This window comes from Podarcis pityusensis, assembly GCF_964106645.2.
Source record: "Podarcis pityusensis genome assembly, chromosome: 9".
NCBI lineage: Eukaryota > Metazoa > Chordata > Lepidosauria > Squamata > Lacertidae > Podarcis > Podarcis pityusensis.
This window is the reverse complement of record NC_138034.1, coordinates 57,191,702-57,208,898: the sequence shown is the minus strand read 5'-3', so window position 1 is coordinate 57,208,898 and position 17,197 is coordinate 57,191,702. Positions and strand designations below refer to the sequence as shown.

The 17,197-nt window shown below is 44.3% G+C and overlaps 1 protein-coding gene across 1 annotated transcript in view; it reads right to left on the bottom strand.

Moving 5' to 3' along the window:
- Positions 1-16,620, bottom strand: part of LOC308486004 (uncharacterized protein) — a 32,152-nt gene extending 15,532 nt beyond the window's left edge. Inside the window, exons 1-7 of the mRNA XM_081022229.1 lie at positions 16,417-16,620; positions 13,657-13,758; positions 13,235-13,376; positions 11,788-11,875; positions 5,001-5,232; positions 2,536-2,796; positions 910-1,045 (exon numbers count right to left, since the gene is read on the bottom strand). Of these exons, the coding sequence (XP_080878355.1) occupies positions 910-1,045; positions 2,536-2,796; positions 5,001-5,232; positions 11,788-11,875; positions 13,235-13,376; positions 13,657-13,758; positions 16,417-16,434 (979 nt within the window). The 5' untranslated portion in view covers positions 16,435-16,620. The remainder of the gene's footprint in view (positions 1-909; positions 1,046-2,535; positions 2,797-5,000; positions 5,233-11,787; positions 11,876-13,234; positions 13,377-13,656; positions 13,759-16,416) is intronic.
- Between the last annotated feature and the right edge of the window lie 577 nt (positions 16,621-17,197).

Here is a 17,197-nt window from a genome sequence, read left to right as displayed (position 1 = left end):
CAATGGTGAGGGAATATTCCCCCATCAGTGGGGACAAAGGAATCTATTTCACCACTACATTTGCTCACAGAGAGAAGCTGTTTGCACCTCTCCTCTGTTCAGAACAGACAGAACAGGGCCTGTGTCCAGTTCTAGTATCCAAAGAAAAGTGGGCATGTTTAAGGTAACATGTTCAATATAGGAGAGGCTGAGCAGGCAAACAGGAACTGAAGAGAAAGAGCAAATAGTCTCGAGTGTTGCAGGTTTTTTTAGCAAACTTTTTGTGGGCATCGCAGGAAGTGCTGGTGGGGACACTGGCTCTCATAGAAACACGTTGCAACCTCTTCTTAAATCATGAATGGGTCAGCATGAGATGACCCAGTGCCAGAAACTGATCCTGATCCTGACACGATCCGTATACGGACCAAAAGGGTTTCAGGCAACATGCTTGTCTGTAGTCCAGTACAAAAATGTAGAGAAATGTAATACAAATAATATAATGTAATATCACAGGGTGGTGAACCTGTGGCCTGCAGGCTGGATCTGGCCTGCCAAACCACTGCAGGTGCCTCACTAGTTCCTGGCAACACCTGTATGTGCAGTCCAGCTCAGCGAAGGAGAAATCACCCTATCACAATTCTGAGCTGAGCAAGAAGATGGGCTGGATTCAGGATTCAAAGCAGCAAGAGGGACAGAACACCTGTAAAATGTGTTTATGACAAGCTACAAGAAAACAAGCTGTGTTCTGTCACCCCTGCTCTTGCAGATAATTAAAGCAGTGCTGCCCATCTTGATCATGGCAATACTGAAAGGGAAAATAAAATAAATCAATTGTGCAAACTTAGAAATAGCTATGCAAGTGTTATTTCAATCCTAGATACTACTTCAATGCCATTTCTGGCATTTATATACTGTTAGGGAAAAACTAACCTCCGAAAAAGGTGGCGTTGATTTTCCGGCCCATTATCAGGTCCAGCGGAGAAACAACGAATCCTTCTTCACCCACAGCCACTCCGACGATTACACAGGTGCCCCAGCCAACAGTGGTACAGCAGAGAGCAGCTTTCTGGAAGGCAAAGGAAACTAACAACCCAGTCCTGCTTATAATTAGGAGCCACAAAGTCAGCTCTGCCCATGAGTTCAAATGGAGTTACAACATTCCCAGTTGACTTTCACTGGCTTCTGCAACATTTAAAGAGAGGGCTTCCAGATGAGTGCTTAGCGTGGAATGGATGCTCTTTATGCATGCTAGTAATAAATATTAGCAGTGTGCACATGATGTTATCAGCATCAAAATAGTAGCCTATATTTGCCCCTTCTTTTACTCTTGATTTACGCTTTCGGAAAGAAATACTATGAATAATAATTAAAAATCTGTTCCCAAAATCCATTTGCAATATTTCATTTGCAAATTAAGTCCCTGTCTGGGGAAGCACCCAGAGTTATATGCTGCAGTTGAATGACCATTTGGCACCAGTGCATTGACAGGTTTCCATTTGCAGAGGTCTTACCATCTCATTAAGGCAAGAAAGTCTTGTCTCTGTGTTGTGTGCATTGCAGAAATATCTCCTGTCACCCACCAGGTATGAAGACCCCCTCTCTCCAGTTTACATGACACTAAGCATAGCCTGTCCCCCTAGCTACATTTTACATAGAGGTCCTGAAGGCATTAGGCAGGTGGAAAGATGGCTCTTTCGAGTGCCAGTATAGTCCAGCTTTACCACACACCTGCTATTTCTGCTTGTTTCTGAACAGTTTACCCAAACCTATGTCCTTACTTAGTTTCCACCAAGTTCTAATGCTGGTCAGCCACGTAGCCACTCTTATATTTACCTATGCCAGGCCCAGTTCAAGATATTTTGGCACTTGAGGTGAATCACAAAATAGTGCCTCCCTTCCTGCCATGGGAGAAGGGGAGTGTGAAGTTCTACATGAGGTGCAAGAAGAGAATAAAGATCTACATTGGGATCTGCTACCCCTGTCAATCCTGCTGCCTGAGGCAGTCGCTTCACCTTGCCTATTTAGTGGGCTGGCCCTGACCTAGGCTTACTATATTCAAATAGGAATATATATTAATATGCTTACAATGATCATATAGGAAGCAAAAACCCAAAAAACTCAAAATCGCATCAGATAGTAAATAAGATGTGACAAATGGGAGAGACAAACTGCTTCCTTTGTTGAGCAGCTGAGTTTTCTATGACACTGTAAACAAAAAGTGAGGTTCCCTAATGGGAACCTGCAAGTCGGACCTTGGTGTGATGTGGTAGTTGCATTAGTCTAGAACTCAGGAGACCTGATCAGCTTTAAAAGACAGACTTATGAGTTCTCTTGAAGAAACTAAGCAAGGCCACATTCATTAGGGATGGATTTTGAGAAAATCTGGGAATTCCTGGTGGAATTTCAGGAAAAGCTTAGATAAAATTGAACAGCTTTCTCATTACAGTTGCTGGATTTTGCTCATCCTTACTTAGAACATAATATTTTAGCTTTCCTGCTTTTATTACCAATCTTTACTGCATTGTAACTTTATTAAGTGAATGCTAAAATACGTACCATTACTTTTATGTTTCCAATGCACTCAATGGCAAAATCTACTCCTCCATCGGTCATTTCAGCTATAACCTCTTGTATGGGGTTCTTGAAATCCTCAGGACTGAGGCAGTCAGTGGCTCCCAGCTCTTTTGCTAATGCAAATTTGCTTTTGTTAATGTCAATCCCAAAGATACGAGATGCTCCAGCTGCTTTGCAGCCCATGATAGCAGAAAGGCCGACCCCTCCCAAACCAAAGACAGCACATGTAGATCCAGGCTCAACCTAGAATAACATGAGAGAAATTCACATGGAACTATTTTTAATATCTGGATTTTCTTTTTTAACAAAGAACCTCTTATCTATTTGGCTGAAACAAAAGTAAACCACAGGGTGGGTGGAATTTCCTCTTCTACACAACTATTAAGGGAGAGAGCCCTGCCCCTTTGTGCATCCCCCATGCAAAAATAAACAAAATCCACCCATATACAAAACTAAATGTAGAGAGGAAATAATTTTCTACTCTGGTCTTCTTGACATGATAGTTCCCTCACCCTGCGACATTCAGTTAGCTGTGCCTCCACTTGCAGTCTGAAGTAAAACTGTTGACACAGCTGTACCACTGCAGAGAGAATTAGGCCCAACTTAATGTAGGATGACCAGCCTCATATAACCAATATGCTTAAGTCTAATACAGTGTTTTTCAACCTTTTTTGGGCAAAGGCACACTTGTTTCATGAAAAAAATCACGAGGCACACCACCATTAGAAAATGTTAAAAATTTTAACTCTGTGCCTATATTGACTATATATAAAGTAATTCTCTTGAATAGGAATCAAATAAACACAAAGAAAGTATTTTATAATTACTTTATTATGAAATAGTAAGTAAACAGAAATATGAAAAATTATAAAATACTTTATTCAGTGCGCAACCTGGGCCTGTTTGGCTGAACACAAAGCTGATATTCTGGCTGGAATCGAAGAAAGACACACACGTAGCTCTTCGTCAACAGCTCTCAGTCTCTCTCTGTATTTAGTTTTTATAGCAATCATGCTTGAAAAACTCATCTCACACAGATATGTAGTGGAAAATGGGAGCAATGTCAAAATAGCTTTGTTTGCCAGAAGGGGGAACTCCTAGGCAGTATCCAACCAAAAACTGTCCAAAGGTAGATCAGCAAATCTTAGCTTGAAACCACGATTTTGTCTCAGTTCAGTTAGTTCCTCCTGCTCCTGTAAAGTCATGTCCTTTCCACCAACTGATGCTGAGCTATAAGGGTCCCTAACCCAGTCAAGGCATTCAGTGGAGACTGAAGAGAAATAAAATGACAACTTCTCTGGTCCTCCTGGTGACTTGAGTCGCGACGTCTTCTTCTCTCCGCTGCTGCGCACACTGTGCTCGGGCGGGAAGGAAGTCGGAAGATGATGTCCTACTGTGATAGGTCCAGGCTGGAGTCTGGACCAATCACAGCCCAGACATAAGAAAAGTGGAGGGTGTCCCTCTGAGGAGCGCCAATCGGCGCGCCTTCTGGCCGAGGGTGGGGTCAAACCCCCCCCATACCCAGGACACGGTCCGGCGCCCGCCTAGTGGGCGAAAAATTGAAATTTTTTAAAAAAAATCTTTCGAATTTTTCAATTTTTCCCACGGCACATCAGGCAACATCTCACGGCACACTAGTGTGCCGCGGAACAGTGATTGAAAAACACTGGTCTAATAAATGCATGAAGAGGTTAATACCATAGAGTAAGCTGTCTAGCCTGCTTAAGCTATGTTGCTTCCTTTTACCTTGGGAATAAATAGATAATCAAGCTTTTGTCTCTGTCCCCCCAGCCTACTTGAGAATTCAGTGTGTGAGGAGGGCTGAGCTGGTTGCTCCAGCTCAGCTTCATGGCTTTCATAAGCCTCTAATGTGTTCCTGTACCAATAGTTTAGGAACTTTCACCACTTTGTAGCTAAGCTACGTTTTACTGCCTTTGCAACTTTTCTGATGGATGTATAGAAGAGCAGATGAATCTGACCTTTGGAGAGTTTGTAAGTAAACACATTTTTTACTTATCAAATGCATGGTCTTTCCCTAAGCTGGGGAAAGTGGAGCACTTTGGAAGGAACTTCTAAATGGGACAGTTTTGGAATTCACTTGGAAGGGCGTATCTTAAAGCGTTTACAGCCTATATTTCCATGCTTTACTTTGCTGCATATTTTGTGATTTTAAATCTCTGCTGGGGTTCTCTCATCAAAGAGTACTTGCCCCAAACTTGGATCTTGTCTTCCGGGAAATTCTTCTCTTTTTTGAATCAGCACTTAAAACTAGTAGTCTGAGCACGTCTTGCTTAGCAAGGGGTTGAAGTAAAAGGCTTTTGGGATCCTGCCAACTGCTTATTTTTGTAAAGATTCTAGTTGGCCTTGACATGGCAAAAATGTTGATACCTCCCCTCCCCCTGTTAATTATTTTTTAAAAAGTAAGACTTGAGCCATCATGAACTCACCTTGGCAGTATTAATAGCAGCCCCATAACCTGTGGAAAAGCCACACCCAATCAAACAGACTTTATCTAGAGGAGCAGCAGGATCAATTTTGGCAAGAGAGCTTTCTACCACAACTGTGTATTCGGAGAAGGTACTGGTTCCCATGAAATGGTATATCTGCTTTCCATTGCACATGAACCTGCTTGTGCCATCAAGCATCAGGTCTTGGTCAGAAATTGGTGTCTTTGCTTTGCTGAAGAAGAAAAAAACAAAAGTGAAGTATGAACATCCATGGGCATCCAGGATTTTAGTTGGGGGGGGCAGGCCTTCTGTTGGTGGGGGCAGGTCTTATGTTGGGGGAGGGTAGAATCTCAGTTACCTATGTATTTTCATTTTTATTGATTGGGGGGCAGCTGCCCCTCCCTGACCCCCCCCGGCTACGGCCATGTTAAGATCCAAATTTGCTTATTTAACTTCTAAGTATAAATACTGTATGCATAAAATTTCTACACACATAGCTCAATCCTCCATCTAGATAAGCAGCAAGCATGATCAGAGTTCAAGGATACATTCCAGGCAGGCAAAAAAATGCTTGAGAAGGAGGTGAAACAGAACCAGTAGCAGGCATGACTGGGGAGAGTATGTAGGTTGGGGAGAGTCCCAAGGACGAGATAGAGAGGTTTGGATGTATCTACACAGATACATCCCCGAAACAATATATACACAAGTGGGGTGGTAGATAGGGCAGAGATGCTGTGCTAGCTTACTGGCAGTTGGGTTACTCTTCCTCACCATGAAGGAAGCGGTAGGGAGGTTGTCACAGTGTAAATATATTGGAAGGCACACTGGATTGGCTCTGGTGCATTTGCACTGTGCTTAGCTCTCTACTGCCTCACTTGCTTTCATTTTCCCTCCTGGTAAGGAACAGGTTTTGGCAATATTTCTACTGATGGCTTTGCAGCTCACTTGCTAGGTAACCTAACCTAGGTTACTTGCATAATAATAATAATAATAATAATAATAATAATAATAATATTTATTACGGCCATAGGCCCATACAGAAAAAAACAAGACATAAATAACAGCTTGTGCACGTGGGTAAAAACAGCCGCTAAAACACCACTGTAACAATAAAATACTATGAGATGGAATGACATACTGCGCCTTAATTAGCTTGTAGTGCTCCTTGGCAACGCTTTTGGGTAAGGACAGCGACCAGAAACCTAGCCACTTTCAGGGTCGTATGGGTATCCTTATCCTGCAAGATTTGGGCAAGGTGGAATTTTGGTGGGGTACCCTCTAGTTTCTGCATGATTGATCCCAACAAATTTGCCCGTGGCCCGTTGAACAAGGGGCAAGTGAACATAATGTGCTGAAGCGACTCCGGCGTCTCCTTATCACATTCGCACATGGCTGAGGCTTGGCCCTTTGAGAATCTATGTCTCAGAACATTGGAGGGAAAAACGTTAAACCTCGCTTTGGTGAAGGCCAGCCTATGGGCAACAGTCGAAAGGGAGGAGAGGTATGATGGAACGCAGTAAGTTAAAGTAATACCAATGTTCTGGGGCGAACAAACACCTCCCCCCAGCGTATAATTTCGCTGTAAATCGATGTCATCCAGTCTTTGGCGGATCAGTCTTTGAGCAGTGATTTGATCTAGTTTTAGGGAATCTAAGGGAGAGATTCCGTAACTCAGGAGTTTGGCATGAATTCTACTAGTCCAAAGGCTGGAGAATTCATCTCGCCATAAGCATTGGACAAGGTAATGGTCTGGTAATCTATGCCACAATGATAACCAATAACTGAAGACTTGCTTCCACAGGCAGGTTTCTAGGGATGCGATCTTCAATTCTAGTCGCATGGCTGCGTTACTTACGCACAGGGGAAGCATTAGGATCCGACGTAGGAATTGGTTTTGCAGAGTCTCAAGAGGAGCAAGATCTGTCATCACGGCCCAGAGCGGGGCAGCATAGGCAAGCGCGGTAACCACTTTTGCCTTGAACACCTTTAGGGCCGAGGGAACATGCAAAGCTCCATCCGAAAAGAAAAATCGGAGGAGCGCATATGACAGAGTTTTGGCCTTATTAAGTAGGTGTTGAATTTGTGCTTTCCACCCCAAATTGTATTGAAAAATAACTCCTAGGTATTGAAATTTTAGGACTTGCTCTATTTTTGCTCCGCCAAGCTTCCATTCGTATAATCTCCGACTTCTGGTGAAAATCAGAATCTTAGATTTAACATGGTTGATGGTTAATTGGTTGAGTTGACAATACGTGGCAAAGATCTTCAGAGCTCTGGTTAGTCCAACACGTGTATAAGATAGAATTACCGCATCGTCCGCATATAAAAGGAGTGGACAGCGGTAATCCGCTAGTCTAGGCGCGTGTGTACTTGGAGATGAGTTGACTAGGGGTGCTCGCATGTCGCTGATGAATAGGTTGAATAGGCAGGGAGCCAGTATACATCCTTGGCGCACTCCCTTGTTTATTGGTATCGAATTTGTGAGGTCGCCCGCAGGAGTAAGTCTCACTCTGGCATGGGTACCTTCGTGGAGCTGACTTATAAGCCATAGGAGTCTTCTATCAATGCCCTGTTTCGCAAGTTTCTCCCAAAGAATATTTCTAGGAACGCTGTCAAAGGCTGCCTTTAGATCTAAGAAGGCAGCACAAAGGTAGCCCCGGGGAGGGGAGGAGTACTTCCGTGCCAGATGGTAAAGAACTATCGCATGATCAGTTGTAGAACGTTTAGTTCTGAACCCTGCTTGTTCATGGCCAATCTGGTTAGTCTCATCTACCCATCGCGATAGTTTAGTCAGCAAAAAGCTGGCATAAATTTTCCCTATGATCGAGAGGAGGCTGATGTTGCGGTAGTTTTCCGGCTCCATTGGAGAACCTTTTTTATGAATTGGTACTATAATGGCCTCCTTCCATATTTTGGGGATGAGACCGGAAGCGTTGATTGCGTCGAAGGTTTTGGCCAAGATGCCAGCCCACCATTTTGGGTGTAGTTTGATGGCTTCAGCAGGGATCAGGTCGGGCCCAGGGGCTTTGCCCGGTTTCAGCTGGGCTATTAGCTTAGCTATTTCGTCAGGATCGGTGGAAGGCCAAATAGGTAGGTGGGAAAACAGATGCATCAGATGGTCGGAGGGGGCATCTGCCTGTGAGAAACATTTCTTCAGGAACAATTCCCATGTCGGTGCTGGGATGACAGCCCTTGGGTATTTCCTCGCCCTTCTATTAATCAAAGACCAGAATTCCCTGGATCTATGTGGCTTTGAAGCAGTAATCAAGGCCTGCCAGCGATTTTGTTGCCACTCACGTTTGGCAATTTTCTGCGTGCGTTTGTAAACTTGCTTGGCTTGTGCATAACTAGCTGGCAGAGTAGATGCATCAGAGGTCTTATATACATTATATATAGCACGAAGGCGCTGTCTTGCTTGTTTGCACTGAGAATTATACCAGGGGGCACCGTAAGTATACTCGTTTCGATTTAATATTTTGGGTGGTAACCTGAAGAAGGACGTAAGATCAGTCGTATGATGGTGGAAGCGTTTCAACACTATGCTATGCTCATCTGAGGCAGAGCCTATGTTGGAATGGGGCCCGAGGATTTCTTTTTGAAAGAATTCCTGATACCTTTGAGCCTGGGTCTCCGACCATTTGATTCCTCTTACTTGGAGAGATTCGTTGGTTACCATCTGGGTCGCATGTCTATGGGCCTCCGACTGCCAGTTCAGGGAAAGCTTGGCTACCAGAGGAAGATGATCACTAGATTGTACATTCTCGATCTTAAAGGTGGAAATACACTTAAGTAGATCACTGGAGACCAACAGGTAATCGAGGACGCTGTTTGATTTGACGCTCAGGTGAGTGAAATCCCCTGGAATATCAGGGAGGCATGTGCCGTTTAGGGGGACCAGATTTAAACGGATGGCCATTTGATAGAGGAGTACTCCAGCCTCATTTGCTCGTTGGTCTTTAGAAGTTCTCCTCATGATATGTTCCAGATCATAATTATCAAGGTTTGGGGTAACCCACCATTTAGCTTTGGTCAGCGAGTCCCAATTTGCTGCTGTGCGGGCGTTAAAATCGCCACCTATTATGGCCGGGGTGTTTGGAAACTTAACATAGCATGAGAGCAAATGCTCTTCTAGCGAGCCCCATTTAGAGCCCAGTTCGGAGGAAGAACCCCCAGGTGGCAAGTAAACATTTGTAACTAGAAGTGAGATCTTTTCCCCCTCAATCAGCCCGGTAAGGGCGTAAGGAGGCAAGGCCTGTACTAAAGTAAATTTAGAATGTAGGTTGAGGGAGATGCCTATTATTAGGCCCCCTTTGGGGCGGCCTCCTTTCTGAGAGGGGCAGGCAGGGAGTTCTAGAAGCTCAAAGCCATTTAGGGCAATTTTCTCTACTTCCCACGATTCTTGGAACAAGATAATATGAAACAGGTTAATATACTCCAAGAATTCTGGGTCAAGTTTTTTTCCCCTCCAGCCCGCAATGTTCCAGCTGAGGACTGATAGGGGGGAGTTCCTGTTGTGACCAATTCGCTGTCATTTCGGGGAGAAATGTGAGTCCTTTGGAGGCAAGGCAGACCCCACAAAAAAGTCAGTTATTTTACTTTGCATGGCAGGCACCTGCTGAAGGTACCTAGTCTTAAAGTTGGTAGTGAGGTATTCTGGCTGGGGCGACAAAACGGGTCTCCCGCTGGCTAACCCAAGGGCGGACACTTCAGTGGGAAACTCCACTGGATTTGCTGAGACTGCCCCACCGCGAGGTCCAAAGGTCGCCGATGAAACCATTTGGTTTATATGTCCGGCTGGGTCTTCAATCAAATCCGGGCCATTTTTTGATGTAGGTGGAGCACTCCCCTGACCTGGTACTGGCGAAGGTACGGGGGATGCTCGGCGTACTGGTACCGTTTGTATGTCGGGTCTATGCCGCTCAGGGGAGTATGAAGACTCCAGTTCCGGCATTGATGGATTAGATGGTAAGGAATTGTTTTGGTGGAAGGAACTCTGAGTTACACTCCTCAGCGGGGGACTCTTGGAGGGCGAGTCAAAATTTATCAAGAGTTGGGATGAGAGGCCAACTTGTGAGGCAAGACCTGGGTCTGCCAAGCGTCGGTGGGTTTTGCCCACAAGAGGGGGAGGCATGGGTTTAGGAGCTGGACTAAGGTAAGGAAGACTTCCTGCTTCCTTAAAACACGACTCCGAAAAGCTGGCAGGGATATCCTGAAAAGTGGGCAGGACTTTTCCGTTCTTCTGGACATGTATGAGCTGATGATTTAGTACTTCTAGTCTATCAATTATTTCTTGTTGTTCTCTCGGTGGAAGGTCGCCAAAGGTGGCTAAAAGCTCTCTTTCCTCCGGCGGGGTCAGAGAATTACTTGCGCCAGTGGGTTTCTTTAAAGCTCGTGGGGGCGTAGGGTAAGTCCAGTTTCGGTACGGGTGGATGTCCTCCGAGAGAGGAGGCTCGATGTCCCGAGGTACTCCTGACCTCTCCGACAGAGTCTGCTCCGTGCCGTGGCCGGCAAGTAGAAGGGGGTGGGTCATGCTATCCATAAAAACTCTTGTTGGGATGATATCATACCTAGCCAAGAGTGATTTCTGCCTGATGATAGCTGAAGGGATCCTTGGAGAGTAAAACGCAAGCATCACTTTCTGTTGCCTGAGGTGTTGGTTCAAAGGTAATACTGCAATAAGATCGCATTGTGAGATTTCTATGTTTAGGAGATTGCTTAGATGCTTTTTAACTCCACTCAGAGTAAGCCACCTTGGTGACCCTGCCCCGATGTTTAGGCAGATTTTCTTAGGTTGCAGGGACAACGCTTGATGTTTCAGTGCAGGATTTGGTTTATATTTAGGGATCACACTTCTTTTTTTGGTTGGAGGTAAGGACCTCTGGCACTTCAAGTCCCCCGTATCTACAGTTGGTTTAAACTCTGACCAGAGGTTATCAATTTTCTGTTCGAGGTTACATAGCTGGGAGGATAGCACATCAATCTTCTTGAATATGCAATTAAGGGTTCTGACCACAAGATGGAGATGTTCCTGTTGTTCTTGTCTTGCGCAGTCCTCAGCTCCAGCGTCCTGCACCACCCTCAATGGGACACTCCCTCTTCCTCCAAGCTTGCCGTCCGTGGTTTTAGTCTGAGGTAAAAATAATTCCTCTGGTGTTGACGTCGTTTCTGGAGACGTTAGAGGGTAGAAACGGTTCTGAGTTTTCACCCCATAGTAGTGTTCAGTGGGGTCACTCCGTTTGCCAGACACGGGGGGGTCGGTTTTTAATTGTTTGGCTCTTGGGGAGGACAGAGCCTCGTCACAATCCCTTAGGCGTTTGCCTTGGCCCATCATTATGAGTCTTTTAAAATAGCAGTGCTTAAAAGGTAATAAAAGGTGGTAGAAATAGAAATACAGCTGGCTGTAAGCTGGCGGAAAACCAGTAAGTCAAAGGCTGCTTCCAAGGCTGCCGGAGAATACAATTATCTGCTCATTAAAGCTGATTTACGATGCAGGCTTTACAATTATCAGCAATGTGAACTCCTGGCATGGGTTCCAGCACTCTGATACAATCTTCAGCAAGAACTTGAAAGGCTGGGTGCCACAACACAGATTTTAGGGAGGATTCGAAATGAACTCCGGCAAATGCGTCTTACCTCGTCGCCATCTTCGACCGGAAACCTCTACTTGCATATATTGCTTGCCTGGTTTATTGAGTTGGCTTCAGCCGGCTCCAGAGTGCACATGTGGGCAAACAATGTGGCAGCTGCAGTAATTGGTGCCTCAAATAAATTTACTTGAAATGTGTACCTGATCCGTTCACAGAGGTTAGTTTTGGGACTCAAGCAGAACTTGCACTGTCCACACTGAGGAAGGTACAGCGGGATAACTTTGTCACCTAAACAAAACAACAAGAACGCATGCAGTATTACATTTATTTCTGTTATGAACTTCGGTACAAGGCAAGCCTTGGGCTCATGAACTCTCCCCTCTCTTCTAGCCTGATCACAAAGCCATGTTCAGATGCTTTTGCTTCCATTCTTGATTAACTGCAGCTTGTCCTGTTGTCTACAGTTGAACAATCTGTGGTGGATCTGATGGTTTGAAATGGTCTAGCTGTGAGTCATGAACCTGTCTTGCTTCAAACAAACCATAGTTAAGATTAACCACAGCTTAAGATTCAAGTGCAATGTTAAACTGGGTAATTCAAAACAGAAGTGAAAGCTTCCTCCTCATACCAACACAAAGGGAAGCATGCTGTTTAGGAGTTTATATTGACAATGGGGAATATTTTCCAGCCTAAGGCCTGTGTTCTTTCACAGAGAACCTCCCAAGGGCCACATGTCAACGTGGGCAGAGCAATAGATACGATTCTTACTATATGACAGCATAATAGGCTACATTTGAGCCATGCAAAATCCAGAAGTTTCTACATTCACACCTTCCAAAAATGTTCAGCTGAAAATTGGGGTGTGTGTCTTTTGGTGCTGCACTGCTCCGCAAGTCAGCTGGCTGCCTCCCCTGCCATAGCCCCTACTTGCCAGCTTCTCGTATAGGCTAGCCCCAGTCAGCAATCTCACTGCACTGTTGGGGGCCAGTTGAAGTTTTGAGATTGTTTTCAAAGGCGAGTTCATGCATGACAACAGGGATGCCAACTTGAATAAAATATTGGGGGGGAGGTACGCCCCACCCCACATAATCGATGACATGACGCAGTGCACGCACACCATTTGAATGGTAATGCACATCAACTTTGCAGGGTCCCCAGTCCCTTCAAATATTTTATTGGGGGAGGGGAAGCCCCCTCAGCCCCTAGGAGTTGGGCTCCTATGCCTGACAATAAAAACACTCCTTTTTTGAACAGCCGTTTAAAGCAATCAAAGCCCTTCACGTGCATTATATAGTTGCAATCCTTACAAAAATTCTGTAAAATGCAGGCAATCCTATAAGGTACTTCCTGTTGCAGTTGCACTCAGACTGAGAGAGTGTGGCGTGCCAGAGGCCATCCAGTGAGGTTTTGGAAGATGCAACATCTGAACCAGGAACTTCCTTTAGCCTACTACAGTTTTAAACTGTTTAATTTTTTTGATTTAATTGTTGTAACTCACCCTGGGACCTTAGAGTGAAGGGAAGGTATTGATTATTTAAAATAACAACAACAACAACACCATCACCACCACCACCTTTCAGGCAGTTGAGCATCTTAAAAAGAGAAATGGGCCAATGGCACGGAGGACAATTTATAATGTATCAGTACCTGGTTTAAATCTAGTCACACCTGGACCAATGCTCTCTACGATTCCAGCTCCCTCATGGCCTAGTATGACAGGGAAAAGGCCCTCTTTAAAACTTGGACTCATGGCATGATCATCTGTGCGGCACACCCCGGTGGCAATAATCTGAAAGAAAGACATAAAACACAAGTTGATAACTTAACTACATGGTGTGGTGGTGATGATGCAGATTCACACTCATTCTCCTTCATAGGCTTCCATATTCACTACTGTCTTTTCCCACTGGCGTGGGAAGCCAGTGTGAGTGTATCGGGGAGAGACCTTTCCAAAATGGCCTCCATGTTGTTGTTTGCTGTAAGTTACAGTTGACATTATTTCAAAGCTATGCTTCTAATGTAAGCTGTGGGGTATAATAAAGATGTTTCTCAGATCTTTGGATGCTCACCTTAACTCGTATTTCATGCTCTTTTGGAGGGGAAACTTCAACTTCCTCAAGGGAAAAGGGTTTCCCTGCTTCCCATACAATGGCAGCCTTGCATTTAATAACCTGGAAAAGAACCCATTGAACTGAAATGTAAGGTTGGTATTAATGACCCCTGAGCTCCCCCGCCCCCACAGCCCTGTTATTTTATAGTTCTAAGATCAGATTCTGCATAAAAAGAGACTGCTAAAGACAAACTTCGCCTAGCAGTTTACCTTTGGCTAGGTGAATGGGCTTTTGCACAACTAAAAAGATGGCAATAGAAGCTAGTAGTTGGAGATCCTTGTGGAAAGTGGCATGTCTTTCTTCAACCCCATCTCCCCTGGCTGGAGGTGATGCCATCAAGTGGTATGTGTGTGTGTAAAAGTAAGAGAACGTATGTTTGGCAGTAACAGAACCAGGTCACTCTGAAAGAGACAGAGGCCTGACTTGTTCTTTGTGAAAACCTGGTGCCTACAGCACTGAGAGTTCCTCTAGAAAGCTAATGGGGGGACAGGACCAGTTGCAATGTGAATGCTGTGAACATTTCATCTTAGCCTGTAAATAAAACCTGTTGCAGAAGTACCATCAGTCTCTGGCTACCTCATTAAAAGGAAACCAACTCCAGGGTTTTTTTTTTAATCTATTTCTATATCTAATCTATATCTATATCTATATCTATATTCCAATTATTAAGCAGGTTGTCAATAAAATAAATAAAAACAGATCCCCTGAAATGTAGTTTTAGGGCTAAGCAATTGAATGGTTTTTACAGCAAGATACTTTGAGGGCCAGTCTTGACATGTGCTTAAATATGTAGCAGACGCCTCCCCACCACCACCACAGTGGTATCAACTGGAGACTTTTTTTCTTAGGTTCCTAGTCATTGGAGAGGAGTCCAATCTCCATTCCATTCAAGGCAAGGGAGAAAAGAGGTAAGCTTCTCCTTCCCATGTGTTGCCTTCACCGTAGGAATCAAGCTCTCTCGTCCCTGTAATTAGCTATGGAAAAACAAGATATGTAGCTGCCTGTTAGGTATGCCTAGGTTGGCCTTCAGTCTCATTTGAGGGGGAAACTATCGTACATTTTTGAAAATTAGCCATGTGAAATGTCTTACATGTGTCGAGACTTCAGAAGAATGTGCTGGGGTCAAATCCAGTCCAAATCTAGTTTTTAGCACTTGCCAAAATTATGTTGGCTGACTCCTATTCCCATTGTTATGTTGGACACATCCCATGAACCAGCTGGACGTGGATTGATTTCTACTGTGTGTGAATTGCCAAGACCATATCAATCCACTCTTAGCTGTATTACAAAATACACAACAATCAGATGATATCCAGATGTGAACAGGGTAGCTGCCTACATATTACTATTATTTGGTTTGATTTATAACATGCACTTCCTCCAAAATGAGGAAAAGGAAATTTCACCCAGAAAGCATAAGTGCATCACCCAAAAAAAGGACACCAATTTGCATTTGTTGATTTATATGGATGCATGCTAATTTAGAAATAGTTACTGTGCTATAAAGAAAAAAATATTTCATCATAGCAGCCCAGGTGCTGCTAAGTGTTGATGGGCAAGTTCAAGACCCCAGTTCTGCCTCCTTAGGGTTCTTTATCTTTAAAGGGTTCTAGGGTTCTTTATCTCTCACTCTGTCTCTGTCTCATTGTTCTGCATGTCTGTGGAAAATACTAGCCATGAAAGCATCTCTGAGCTGGCACTTCTCTTTATTAAGGACACTCATGGGAGGTCAAGCCAGCAATGGTTGCTATCCAAAAATCATCAAGGGGTGTTCACAATCAAGTTTTAAATTTGGAAGTGAAGAGACAGATACTGCAATCTGTATCTGATCTGTGTATGTGTCCTAAGTCATAAGAAATGGTAACTGGGCTGGAGCATCTTCTCAATGGAAATAAACCTTAATAGGTTGTTTTTGTTGTTTTTTAAATAAATGCATAAGAATGCGGAGCTTTCTGGAAGAGGGAGGATGAGAAGAGGGAGGATGAGAAGTATGGGGGGCACTATAATGCTTTATGTGTTGTCTTTGGCCATCCACTAAAGTACTACCCAGATATCAGTCTCCTTTCCCTTCTCTTCCCTCTGCCTGCAAGCAGCTCTGCTGCAGGCCTGTGTTAAGAACCCTACCAGTAAGCTGCAGATAACCCTTTTAATAAACCAGATTACCAACTAATGCACAGGGCCTGAATTCAGTAATCAAGACTGACCAGATATACAGCTTATAAAAGTAGAGCCCTCTAGAGCAGAGCACATCTCCTTTGACTGCATCACTGGGTTGAATGACTAATGAGAGCAAATCAGGGTGAATGTGGGAGAAATGCACATTGCCATCAGTGGTGGACCTTGGGGTCTCAAATTTCAGTAGCTCCCTGTGTGACACCAAAAATTGGCAACCCACTCCTCTCACACTCTATTATAAATAATAGTTGCGGTGTCCCCTGAGGCACTCCTGAGGCTTCATGCCCAGTTACAACCAAGCCAGTTGTGCTCCCCTAAATCCACCTCTGTTGCCGTATAATTTCCATGCAAACAAATTGGAATGAATGCATAATAAAGACTGGCTTTAATCTAACATTTGCAGAAGCTTTGTGCAAGCAAATCACAGGGAATTCTCAATAAATGAGTTATCTGGAGGGTCCCATAACCACCCTGTCCAGCACTAAAGGGAGAAGACAGCAGTGCATGAATCAGCATGGCTGCCAGTGCACACCCGTTTCTTACTTTGCCAGCAGTGCTCATACTTCGTTCCTGGGGAGATCAAGACGAATTCAGCTGGGATCCCTTGGGGTCAGTGGCTCTGTGAAGGAAGCAGCTTGTAGAATCTGTGTCTTGGGAGGGAAGATGTGGCCTAAATATCAGCTGGAATTCCTCTTCTGCCACTCTCTCACTTTACCCTTACCACCTGCTCCCTCTTCCCTCCTACCAATGGAGGTGTTCTTGTTTTTAAGCCCTCTGTCCTCAACCCATTTCCGCAATTATAACTTTATATTTTATTTGTATCTATGCAGCCAACATCCTTTCCTCCTTATACCTAGACTTTCAGCGCATGCAAACATATAATGTTCAGTAGCGTGTCAGTGCAAACAACTCTAGTGACAGGAGAGGCTTTAGCAAAATTAATGGTGACAATGATACCAGCTCTTTACTCTGGAAATGAGAGTGGGGTGTGGGGGAACTGTGCTGAAAATAAAGTCGCTGTAATATGAACCTCACCACTACCCTTTGCTTATACAGTGGTACCTCTAGTTACAAACTTAATTTGTTCCGGAGGTCCGTTCTTAACCTGAAACTGTTCTTAACTACAGGCGTGCTTTCGTTAATGGGGTCTCTTGCGTGTTATGCCACGCCACCGAAACACGATTTACGTTCTCATCCTGAGGCAAAGTTCTCAACTCGAGGTAACTCTTCCAGGTTAGCAGAGTTTGTAACCTGAAGCGTTTGTAACTCGAGGTACCACTGTAATTGGTAATGTAATCCCAGCACTCAGAACTACTTACCTGAA